The sequence below is a fragment of the Zalophus californianus genome, chromosome 6 (assembly GCF_009762305.2).
Source record: "Zalophus californianus isolate mZalCal1 chromosome 6, mZalCal1.pri.v2, whole genome shotgun sequence".
Classification (NCBI taxonomy): Eukaryota; Metazoa; Chordata; class Mammalia; order Carnivora; family Otariidae; genus Zalophus; species Zalophus californianus.
Genome location: NC_045600.1, coordinates 118,025,457 through 118,038,883, shown reverse-complemented (window position 1 = coordinate 118,038,883; position 13,427 = coordinate 118,025,457). Strand labels below are relative to the sequence as shown.

The 13,427-nt window shown below is 41.4% G+C and overlaps 1 protein-coding gene across 1 annotated transcript in view; it reads left to right on the top strand.

The window, feature by feature from the left end:
* The first annotated feature begins 1,704 nt into the window (after nt 1–1,704).
* The window catches only part of NIPA1 (NIPA magnesium transporter 1), a 91,118-nt gene continuing 79,395 nt past the window's right edge, over nt 1,705–13,427 (top strand). The window contains exon 1 of the mRNA XM_027571732.2: nt 1,705–1,872. Coding sequence (XP_027427533.1) covers nt 1,710–1,872 — 163 coding nt within the window. The 5' untranslated portion in view covers nt 1,705–1,709. The remainder of the gene's footprint in view (nt 1,873–13,427) is intronic.

Here is a 13,427-nt window from a genome sequence, read left to right as displayed (position 1 = left end):
CAAAGAGTAGGGGGAAGGAGAAATGGGGATGACTGCTTAATGGCTACAGAGTTTCCATTTCAGATGATGGAAAAGTTTTAGAAATAGACAGTGGTGAGGGTTGCACAACATTGTCAACATAATTAATGCCAGTGAATTGTACATTAAAAAATGGTTAAAATGGAAAGTTTTATGTTATATACAATTGACCCTTGAACAATGTGGGGGTTAAGGGCACCGACTCTTTCCCTGCACAGGAAAATCCATGTATACCTTTGGGTTCCCTAAAAACTTTACTACTACTAATAACCTATTGTTGAGCAGAAGCCTTACCAATAACATAAACAGAAGATTAACACATATTTTATATGTTATATGTATTATATACTGTAGTCTTCCAATAAAGTTACAGAAAACATCAAGAAAATCATAAGGAAGGAAAAATACATTTATAGTACCATATTGTAAAAAACATGAGTATAAGTGGACCCAAGTAGTTCAAACTGGGGTTGTTCAAGAGTCAACTGCATGTTACAAGAAAAAAGAATAAACAATGGGCTAGATTCATTCAGCATGAAAGTTTTCATACAGAATAGTATAAGATTTCATATTGCTCCACAAACTAATAATGCTGTAGATATAGATTTATACACTTTAACCTAGTTTCAAAATTTATGAAGATGTTTATTACAGCATCATTTATAATAGAAAAAAACCTGGTAGCCAAATAACCAACAATTGCTAAATAGTTGTACAAATTATGGTAACTTTATTGGAAATTATACTGTCATTAAAATAATAATTATGTAGCAACACGGAAACTGATTATGACATTAAATAAAATGGATATTTTGTATATTGTAATTGGAAATACGTAAAAGTACGTATCCTAAGGGAAAAGACCTAAATAATAATTAGGCTAAGGTTGTGGGATTGTGAAATTTTTAAGTAACTATTTCCTCGTTGCCTAGTTTTGATATATTTTATTGAAAATAAATTAGGAAATTAGTACGGTTACAAGCTCACTGCTCCATTGTGGAGGCAACTTGACTTCACCCCAGTCAGCGGTCCCATTTCAGTGTCTACAGCTGAGTCGTCCAGATTTCAGGCCCTACCAGAGATTCCCCGTTGGCCTCTGCCTAGAGGCTTTGTGGGGATCGTGATCCCAGCAAAGACTGCGTCCTGCTGGTCCCCTTCTGGTCCCAAGTATTGCATGGGACCCATACTAAAAAATTATTTATCTGCGATAAAAGTTAGTGGGATTCCTGTATTTTCATTTGCCAAATCTGGGAACCCTACCTCGACCCACCCACCTACCGCCTTTTCCCTTTCCTCAACACCGCCCCTCTTACCACTCCCCTCTCTCAATTCCTTCTTCACCGTCACTCTTCTCCTTTCCACTCTCACTATCCTCCCGGAGCCCCGGATCCATCCTCCATCTCCCGGGTCAGCGGAACCCGGGCTCCTCCCCCACTCGCCTAGCCCCGAGTTCCCCCACCGCAAACTTGTCGCGGAGCCCAAGTTCCCCTCGTCCTTTTTTTCCGCCTGGGCGGAACTTGGAATCCTCCCCACCCCCCGACTCCGTCCCTCCCGGGCGGAGGCTCGAATCCCAACCCCAGCCTCCACTCTGTCGGGGTTCCGCGGATCCGCGGGTCCACCCCCCAACCCCCACCTCCGGCCCAGGCGCGCACGGCGCGCAGGCGCAGGCGCGGAGGGCGGGCGCGGGCGGCATGGGGACTGCAGCGGCGGCAGCGGCGGCGGCCGGGGAGGGGGCGCGCAGCCCGAGCCCCGCCGCCGTGTCGCTCGGCCTGGGCGTGGCCGTCGTGTCGAGCCTGGTGAATGGGTCCACGTTCGTGCTTCAAAAAAAGGGCATCGTGCGCGCCAAGCGGCGAGGTAGGGCGGGCCGCGCGGGCTGTGCTCTGGGTCAGGGGTGGGGGTGGAGGGAACAGCCGCCAGGCGGTGGAAAGGGGAGCGGCCGCATGTTGGGGGGTGTTTGCGTCTCCGCTCAGGGCCGGGCCCAGGCAGAAGGCGGAGCACCTCGGGGGGGCGGGCTGCGCGGGCGGGAGGCTCTTCGCCCACCTGAAGCGCAGGCACGGTCGCGGCCCTGCGCCCCAGAAGCGTAACAGGCGCTGCCGTGTTTTGCCCGCCCTGGTAGTTGTGTCTCGTCCACCTTTTTTCTCCCTCCCTAGCGGCTGGAGAGGCCTTGTTCAGTTTGATAGGGTTTCTCTAGCTGACTTATGTCTTCCTTCCCAGACCCTCCCACTCCCTCTGCAGCCGCGCAGCCTACTACTAACCTGCCCTCCGGTTGGAGCCCAGGCGTCCCTGTCACCCGCACCCATCCGCTGCTAGGGAAACCTTCCCGTTTATAGTGTCCCCGAAATGGTCGAAGCGCAGTGCTTGCCCAGAAGGAGCGACGGCCCTATTCGCCTTGGCTGTGGCCCCAGCCTCGAGTGCACTTGGAAGAGCAAGACCCGCTCACTTGCGCGCCCCCCGCCCCTCCCCCCCCCCAGCCACGCTGCAGTGGCCACGCCAGTGCAGAAATAAGAACTGTGCACTAGGCAGGCCAGGGCGGGACAGGTGGGCCAAGGAGGCGCTCACTCTCAGGGTCAAGCAAGAGGTCTGTGCTTTTCTTTAGCTTCTGTTCTTGGAGTCCTTGATTGAGCCACTCTGGTTTAGACTTGAGCTATCTGATTACAAGTGATCCTTAATGTGAAGAAAGCGAAGGGCAGATTTTTTTTAAAAAGCAAAAAATGGACCAACTTAGTATTCCCTTGGTGGATACACCACCAAACCCCACTCCTTAGTAATGTGGAAATTGAGAGATGCAGCATAGTTCTTTGCCAGCGTCCCTCTGTTTTGAGAGGTCTGAGACAGTTTACTGAATGCAAGATGTAACATGCTTTGAAACTGAAAAGAAATCCTGCTTCCAGGACAGAGAATCTTGTGATTGTTAGCTGCATTTTCATAAGAATGGTGTTAAGAGTTCTCTGGAGAAAATGAGACCACCAGGTCATGGGTTTGAGAATAAATAAACTTATTTAATAGTTTTGATTCCAGAACACAGATGAAACTTTCTCAGAGTGTCTTGGATGGTGAGCCAGTAGTCCCTTCAGGAAAGAGATAAAGGGGCCTGTAATCTCAAATGAAAATATAAAATCATGGATATTTGTTTAAAGAATTAAACTTCGAAGTGAAAACACTAAAGTTTACATAAAATCTAAATAAAAGCAAGTATGACTTCCTTAGGATGCAGATGTGGACACATCCGGCAGTGGTAGTTTTCAGGGAGAACCTATCAGTGTGAAGTGTTTGCTGTGACTCAAAAATAAACAACACATGTGCCCATGGGTAAAATGTGTGGGAGGAGAACTCCACCTCTGTGGTGCTCCTTCCAAAAACAACCCCAGTCTCACCATGAGAAAAATATCAGACAAACATGAATTGAGGAACAGTCTGCAAAATGTCTGACCAGTCCTTTGCTGAGGTGGTAAATTCTGAGAGACTGTCACAGGAGTCTAAGGACACATGACAATATTAGGGAAAATCTAAGGAAACCTTAATACAGACTTTAGTTAATAAAAAACAGTTATTGAGTAAACTAAAGTGTTATTTTAGTTCAGCTTATGTGTTTGAGGGAATTAGTGAATAAGAAAATAAGAAACAGATCGACCAGAAAAAAACCCAGCCATGATTGATACTGTTATTTATAACTACATACTATCCCTTTAAATTAATAAAAGTGAAAATGTGATATCTGCTAATTTCCTACTTTCCCACTTACCACGCACTGCCACAGATTCAAGTTAGTTGGGTTGCTCATAGTGATGGAAGACAGACATGTACATTTGTTTTGATAAATTTAGTTTTGATTTGTTCAGCAGATATTCATGAAGCTCTTATTATGTGCCAGGCACTGTTGTAGGTATTGATATGCAGTTTTAGACTCTACTCTCCCTAAAATCTTTTCCCAGCTCTGCTAACAAGCAGCAGAGTTGACTATTATGAAATGCCTGAAATGGAGGAGATAGGAGAAAAGAGGTAGCTAAGAACTAGGAAGTCAAGTTCTTGCATTAAAGGAGACTGGTCAGTTTCTTACACTATAAAAACCTCACTGAAAATTTTCTTTTTTTTTTTAAGATTTTATTTATTTATTTGACAGAATGCACAGCAGGGGGGGGAGCGGCAGGCATGAGGGAGAGGGTGAGGGAGAAGCAGACTCCCTGCTGAGCAGAGAGCCCAATGTGGGGCTCCATTCCAGACCCTGGGATCATGACCTGAGCCAAAGGCAGACTGAGCCACCCAGGCGCCCCCTGAAAGTTTCAACTTTAAACGAATTGCCACATGAGAGCATTTCTTTGGAGTTTTAGCTTCAGGAGAGGTAAGTTCTGGTCTCAGCCCTTCTACTGGGGGTTTTGGGGCAAGGCTTCCTCTGTTACAAACTTTCATGAACTTTTGAAAGGGCCTTCCCAGTGAATGGAGTACCCAGATAGTCCAGGAGCATTCTCCGTAACACAAGCTCATGGTGGACTGCCTGACTCCTGGGGAACCTTTGAAGGACTCTGCATGGGAAGAGAGAAGAGGGCACACAGATCATTTCTAGTGTTAGAACTCAGTTAAAGCAGAACTTAGTAAGAGAAACAAGGTAATCATTGGGTGTGAAAGCATTTGTGGAAGCCAGTTACAACTTTTAGAATTTTTGTGCACGTAGGTGAGGATGCCCAGGGAGTCTGATGACTGAGGGTGGTATCCTGCCCTCCAGCAGGCTTGGTGGAAACAATCTCAGGAGGGTCATGTGTTTGAATTTGCTGCAGGCTTTGGAGAATTGCATAGTAAGTTACTGTATGTAGAATGCCCTAGACCAGGATGAACCAGCTGATCTTTTTAAAATCCCTTTCATCAAAACCAGGTGATGCCATCTCCTACTCATTAGAATGAGTAGGAGATTTAGAATTAGAAACAAAACAAAAAACAAAAAATAAAATCACAAGTATTGGTGAGGATGTGGAGAAATTGGAACTCTTGTGCACTGTTTATGGGAATGTAAAATGGTGCAGTTGCTATGAAAAACAGTAGGGTGAGTCCTCAAAAAATTAAACATAGAATTACTATATGATCCAGCAATCCACTTCTGGGTATAGACCCAAAAGAAGTGAAAGCAGTGTTTTGAACAAATATTTGTACACCCATGTTTATAGCAGGAACCTAAGGACATAGCATAGACAAAAGGTGGAAACAACCCAAATATCCATTGACAGATGAATGGATAAACAAATTGTGGCATATACATTCAAGGGAATATTATTTAGCCTTAAAAAGATGTTAATTCTGACACATGCTACAACGTAGATCAACCTTGCGGACAATATGCTAAGTGAAATTAGTCAGAAAAGGACACTTTATGATTTCACTCATATGAGGTACCTAGTCAAATTCACAGACTCAGAAAGTAGGATGGAGGTTGCAGGACCCCAGGAAGCAGGGAATGGAGAGTTAGTGTTTAACAGGTACAGTGTTTTTGTTTGGGAAGATGAAAAAGTTCTGGAGATCAGTGGTGGTAATGGTTGCACAACAATGTGACTATACTTAATGTCGTAGAATCACATACTTAAAAATGTTTAAAATGGTAAATTTAATGTTATGTATATTTTACCGTAATAAAATCCTTTTCAGATTTCATAATCTCCTTGCTGAGGAGTACAGCCTAAAGGTATAGTCCCACTGTTAAGACACTCAGAAGGTGAGTGAATTGTCTTGTGAGAATGGAAACTGGTAGTTCAGGCGTTCTACCTGCTGCCCCAAGCCTTTCTGTACATTGTTTCTGAAGGGCGCGTTTTTCCTGGCTGTGGGATATTTGTGTGCTTTCTCCTTGTCTCTCCAGCCATCTCCAGACACACATGTTAGGCACATGTGCCTCTACACCCAGAGACAAGACAGGCACATGTTGTCTTCATCCCTGTAGCCCTTTGGTCTGTGGTTAATTTCCACTGCTTCTGTGAACCCTCCAGACCTTGACAGATGGGGTCAGTTGCCTCTCCCATGTGTTTCCTCAGTACTAGTCCTCAACACCCTTCTGCCCCTGAAACCCATGGGATGATGTCCTGTTTACTTGTCTGTGTTCCCCTGGATCTTGGCTTGTCAAGGCCGAGCACAGCTCCTGTCCACTTGGGACGCATGTGGTGGACACTCAGTAATGCTATCTAACTGGCCAGGAGTAACTGTGGAGCGAAGAGGGTAAAACTGAACCTTATATTTCAGAGCATTCTTCAAGTTACTTAAAACTAACCTCATTTATCTGTGGCCCTACTAAGTAAAGGAGGCCAGAGTTACTGCTAGATCTGAACATCTACACCTGTCTGATCTCTGTCTAGTCCTGAGGAGAGATCATTGATAAGGAACATGGTGAGAATAGTGGGAGAGTAGCTCTGCAGCCTGTACCTGGTTTAACTGATACTGTTTCCATGAGAAGAGAAGATAAAGGAGGCTTATAGAAGACCCATGGTATCCCAGACTCATGTATCTGTCAGCTTCCTGAGCCCCACCTCTCTCATTCTGTCCCTTCTCCTTTTTTCCCTTCCTCCATCTCTCCATGTAGTCTCTTCACATGTTGCCACCTTGGGCTTCCTTACACTATGGTGGTCTCAGGGAAGTCAGATCCCTACATGGTGGGTAGTTTCCCTTAGACCAAACCTTCCAGGACCATGGTAGAAGCTGCATAGATATTTGTGGCCTGATTGAGAAGTCTTGCCGTGCTACTTCAGCCACATTTTATTGATGTATGGAAGTGTTACATTGTACACCTGAGACTAATATTACATTTTATGTTAACTAACGAATTTGAATACAAACTGAAATACCACTTTTCAAAAAGTAATATGCACAATCCGACACTCCCTAAGCCTAAACTCCCTAATCCTTCTGGGCCAGGAACTTGTGACTTTGAACTGGCCCCTAGACATTGCCTGGAACAGCCTGAAAGGCAGTGCCCTCGACCCAGGGGACAGTAGGCAGGCAGAGGATTTGCCTTGCTTGTTCATGCCCAGTCAGAGCTCTTTGGGATGATGTAATTATTCAGCAGAGTGTATCATGAATTCCCAGAACGTGGGCATGTCATGTTCTTTAAAAAAGCATCTTCTTCCTGACTGTAGAGTTTTTGGCCATTGTTTTAAATCTGGGAAGTACATAAAACTATGAATAGGAAAATAAAAAGTATCACCTCCTCAACTTGAGATAACTGCTGTTATATTTAGGATGTATTTCTTCCTAATCATTTTCTTTTTTTTTCTTTAAAGATTTTATTCATTCATTTGGCAGAGAGAGAGCACAAGCAGGGGGAGCAGTAGGGAGAGGGAGAAGCAGGCTCACTACTGAGCAAGGAGCCCGATGTGGGGCTGATCCCAGGACCTTGGGATCATGACCTGAGCTGAAGGCAGATGCCTAACTGACTGAGCCACCGAGGCGCCCCTCTTCCTAGTCACTTTCAATACTTATCTTTCAAAGTAGAATTTTAATGAAAAAATTGTACATACAAAATATATCTAACACTGATCTAGGGTATAAAGTAATAAACACCACCCATCAGATATTCCAAATATATGTATCCTTAAAATCTTAAAAAAAAAAAACAACCCACTTTTTATTATGGAAAATGTCAAACACATACATAGAAAAAATAGTGTAATAGACCCCCACGGTACCTATCACTTAGCTTCAACAATCATCAGTTTGGCCAATCTTATTTCATCTATACCTCAAGTGCTATCCCTTTACCCCCACCCTAGTGGAATTTTTTACCCAAATTTCAGGCAGAATACTATCTCATCTAGATATTTCAGTACATATCTCTTTGTTAAATAAAACCATAATATATTTATTGTACCTAAAAATTAACAATCGTTCTTTAATATTCTCATGGTCAGTGTTTAATATTCTGTGATTATCTCAAGTTTCCCTCACTTTATCTTTTAGAATCAGGATCCAGTTTTGGCCCATATATTGCTCTTAGGTCGTACAGCTCTTCATGTACTTTTTTTAAAACTTAAATTCAATTAGTCAACATATAGTACATCATTAGTTTCAAATGTAGTTTTCAGTAATTCATTTGCCTATAACACTCAGTGCTCATCACATCACGTGCCCTCCTTAATGCCCATCACATGTACTTTTAAAAATGGGACAGAACATATATGAGTCTATGCTGTGTGTGTCAGTTTATATCCTGTGGTTATGCTCCGTCTGCCATGAATTCATCCCATGTTGTTAAATATTCTTTGAAAAAATATTCAGTGGCTGCATAAATGTTACCATTCTTCTTTTGTAGGACATGGGTGTTTCTAGTTTCTTTGTTAATGTAATATGTTATATTGAATATCCTTGCATGTAAATCTTTGTGGGTTATTTCCTTTGGGTAGCTCCCTTGCAATAAAATTTTAAAAGTGATGTTCTTCAAACTGTATATATTTACACGTGTGTCTGTGTGTGTGTGTATAGCCAAATTGATTTCTAGGAATATATATGTATCATATCTATTCCATTCCCACCAGCAGTGCTTGAGAGGCATGCTCATATTTATTTATTTATTTATATTTTTTCAGAGTAAAGATTTTATTTTTTTATTTGACAGAGAGAGACACAGCGAGAGGGAACACAAGCAGGGGGGTGGGAGAGGGCGAAGCAGGCTTCCTACTGAGCAGGGAGCCCAGTGCGGGGCTCGATCCCAGGACACTGGGATCATGACCTGAGCCGAAGGCAGACACTTAATGACTGAGCCACCCAGGCGCCCCATCATGCTCATATTTAAATGTAGTAGAAATATAAACATGTATGCCCAAAATTCATTTTCCGACAATATTGACTTATCTCTTATAGTTCCCTTCTAGTAGTCATGAATGAAAGCTCATTATCCTAGATTGTTCTGTTCACATCAGTAGACGACACTAGTACAGGTATAAATATCTGACATCCACCTGTCATGAAAGCAGGAATCAACCACTTTGACTTTTCTGCCTTCAGGGTGTGTCCGGGGCAGCCTCCATCTCTGAGGAAAACACTGGGAGAAGAAGCTCTGCAATTATGGCAAGGAGAAACTGGATGCTCTTTAAGGGCAGAAACCATGCCTTGGAAGTCTTTTTAAGTCTTTGTATTCACGAAGGACTGTGTACCTGATGGTTCTAGTAAATAGATGTGCAGAGTAAGGAAATAGAATACAACTGTTGCACTGAGCTTCCTGGAGGGAGTAGGATGAGAAAGGATAATGTGTCAATATATACCATACTCATTTTCCTTCTGAAACACAGAATGTCATTTTCTGAAGAAACAGAGAAACTTTATCACAGAAGTTAATGCATTATGGTCAACATTGTGTGGGCTAACCTAGAAGTTTAAATATTGTTTATAAACTCTTTTAAAAAATATTGGAGTATAATTACATAGAGTAAACTGCACAAATCATAAGGGTACAGTTTGATGAGTTTTGACAAATAAATATACTTGTGTAACCGACACCCCAGTAAAGGAAATTGATTACTGCCATAACCCTAGAAAGTTCCCTCATGTCCTTTTTCGTTCTATCCTCCCCACACCAGAGTGCCCACTCCTCTAATACCTATCTGCATAGAGTGAATTAGTTTTGCCTATTCTTGAACTTCATATAAGTGGATTCATACAGTATGTATTTTGTTACGTCTACTTTTCTTTTGCTCGGCATGGTTTGAAGATTCATCATCGTGTGTGTATCAGTAGTACATTTCAATAGTGTTCCATTGTTTGACTATACCATAATTTGCTTATTCATTCTCCTGTGATGAACATTTTGGTTTGGTTTCCAAATTTTTACTATTTAAATAAAGATGCAGTGACAATTCTTATATAATTCTTTTTAAAACATAATGTTTTCATTTCTTTCCAGTTAATACCTTGGAGTAATAGTGTTGGATCATGGAGTAGGTATATAATTAAATTTTAAGAAACTACTAAACATTTTCCCACTATAATTGTACCATTTTACATTCTCATTAACAATGTATGAGGGTTTCAGGTGTTCCACATTCTCTTCAACATTTCATGTCATCACCTGTTTAATTTTAGCCTTTCTGGTGAGTGTGTAGTGGTATCTCATGACTTTGATTTGCATTTCCCTAATACCATATGATATCCAGTATCCTTTTCTTTTTTTTTTAAGATTTATTTGAGAGAGAGTGTGCACGTGCACACAAGCTGGAGGGGCAGAGGGTGAGAATCTCAAGCAGATTCTACACTGAGTGTGGAGCCTGACATGGGGCTCGATCCCACAACCCTGAGATCATGACCTGAGCTGAAAACAAGAGTGGGTTGCTTAACTGATTGCACCACCCGGTGCCCCAATATTGAGTATCTTTTAATGAGTTTATTGGCCATTTGTATATGCTCTTTAGTGAGGTGTCTTTTAAAGAGTTTTGCCTGTGTTTTATTGGATTGTATCTTTTTATTATTTATTGTTTATTCATTGTTTGTATATATATTCTAGATACAAGTCCTTTGTCAGATATAGGAATTGCAGATCTTTCTGGCTTGCCTTTTCATTTTTTTAATGGTGCATTTGGAAGAACAGAAAATTTAAATGTTGATAAAGTGTAACTTTTTTTTGTTTTTTTTAATTTTAATTCCAGTTAACATACAATGTTTGTTATATTAGGTGTACACGATGTAGTGATTTAACAATTCCATAAATCACCTGGTGCTCATCACAAGCGCACTCCTTAATCCCCATCACCTATTTAACCTATCCCTACCCTACTCCCCTCTAAATAACCATCAGTTTGATCTCTGTGATTAAGAGTCCTGTTTCTATAGAGCTACCATACGACCCAGCAATTGCACTACTGGGTATTTACCCCAAAGATACAAATGGAGGGATCTGAAGGGGTACATGCACCCTGATGTTTATAGCAGCAATGTTCACAATAGCCAAACTGTGGAAAGAGCCAAGATGTCCATCGACAGATGAATGGATAAAGAAGATGTGGTATATATATACAATGGAATATTATGCAGCCATCAAAAGGAATGAAATCTTGCCATTTGCAACGACATGGATGGAACTGGAGGGTATTATGCTGAGCAAAATAAGTCACAAAGACATGTATCATATGACCTCACTAATATGAGGAATTCTTAATCTCAGGAAACAAACTGAGGGTTGCTGGAATGGTGGGGGGTGGGAGGGATGGGGAGGCTGGGTGATAGACATTGGGGAGGGTATGTGCTTTGGTGAGTGCTGTGAACTGTGTAAGACTGTTGAATCACAGACCTGTACCTCTGAAACGAATAATACATTATATGTTAAAAAAAAAGAAGGAAGAAGGAGAAGATAGCAGGAAGGGAAAAATGAAGAGGGGTGGAAATTGGAGGGGGAGACAAACCATGAGAGACTATGGACTCTGAGAAACAAACTGAGGGTTCTAGAGGGGAGGGGGTGGGGGGACGGGTTAGCCTGGTGGTGGGTATTAAAGAGGGCATGTACTGCATGGAGCACTGGGTGTTATATGCAAACAATGAATCATGAAACACCATCAAAAACTAATGATGTAATGTATGGTGATTAACATAACAATAAAAAAAGAGTCCTGTTTCTTGATTTGTTTCTCCTCCCCCTCTTTGCTTGTTTGTTTTGTTTCTTAAATTCTACATATGAGTGACATCAGATGGTATTTATCTTTCTCTGACTGGCTTATTTCACTTAGCATTATAATCTCTAGCTCTGTCCGTGTTGTTGCCAATGGCAAGATTTCATTCCTTTTAATGGCTAAATAATCCATTGTATATGTATACCACATCTTCTTTATCCACTCATCTGTTGATGGACATTTGGTCTACTTCCATATCTTGGCTATTGCAAATAATGCTGCTATACACATAGGGATGCATGTACTCTTTGAACTAGTGTTTTTGTATTCTTTGGGTAAATACCTGGTAGTGCAATTGCTGGGTCATAGGGTAGCTCTATTTTTAACTTTTTGAAGAACCTCCATACTGTTTCCTATAGTGGCTGCACCAATTTGCATTGCCACCAACGTACACAAGTGTTCCTTTTTCTCCACATCGTCACCGAAACTTGTTTCTTGTGTTGTTGGTTTTAGCCATTCTGACAAGTGTGAGGTGATAGCTTACTGTAGTTTTGATTTGCATTTCTCTCATGGTAAGTGATGATGAACATCTTTTTCTTGTGTCTGTTGGCAATCTATGTCTTTGGAGAAATGTCTGTTCATATCTTCTGCCCATTTTTATTTTTTATTTTTATTATTTTTTAAAGATTTTTATTTATTTATTTGACAGAGAGAGACACAGCAAGAGAGGGAACACAAGCAGGGGAAGTGGGGGAGGGAGAAGCAGGCTTCCCGCAGAGCAGGGAGCCCAACACGGTGCTTGATCCCAGGACTCTAGGATCATGACCTGAGCTGAAGGCAGACCCTTAATGACTGAGCCACTCAGGTGCCCCATGCCCATTTTTAAATTAATTATTTGTTTTCTGGATATTGAGTTTTAGAAGTTTTTTTTTTTAAAGATTTTATTTTTAAGTAATCTCTACACCCAATGTGGGGCTTGAACCGATGACCCCAAGATCAAGAGTCGCATGCTCCACCAACTGAGCCACCCAGGTGCCCAGGTTTTATAAGTTCTTTATATATTGTGGATGCTAACCTTTTATCAGATATGTCATTTGCAAAAATCTTTTCCCATTCCGTAGGTTGCCTTTTAGTTTTGTTGATTGTTTCCTTTGCTGTGCACAAGCTTTTTATTTTGATGAATCTCAGTAGTTTATTTTTGCTTTTGTTTCCCTTGCCACAGAAGACATGTCTAGAAAGAAGTTGCTATGGCCAATGTTGGAGAGTATACTTCTTGTGTTCTCTTTTAGGATTTTTATGATTTTACGTCTCACATTTAAGTCTCTAATCCATTTTCAATTTTTTTTGTGTGTGTATGGTATAAGAAAGTGGTCCATTTTCATTCTTTTGCATGTTGCTGTCCAGTATTCCCAACACCATTTGTTGAAGAGACAGTCTTTTTTTCATTGGATGTTCCTTCCTGCTTTGTTGAATGAAGATTGACCATATAATTGTGGGTTCATTTCTGGGTTTTCTATTCTGTTGATCTATGTGTCTTTTTGTGCCAGTGCCGTATTGTTTTGATTATATTACAGTTTTGTAATATAATTTGAAGTCCGGAATTGTGATGCCTCCAGCTTTACATTTCTCCTTCAAGATTGCTTTGGCTATTTGGGGTCTTTTGTGGTTCCATACAAACTTTAGGACTGTTTGTTCTAGCTCTGTGAAAAATGCTGTTGGTATTTGGATAGGGATTGCATGAAATGTGTAGATTGCTTTGGGTATTATAAGCATTTTAACAATATTTGTTCTAATCCATGAATGTGGAATGTTTTTCCATTTCTTTGTGTCATCTTCAATTTCTTTTAC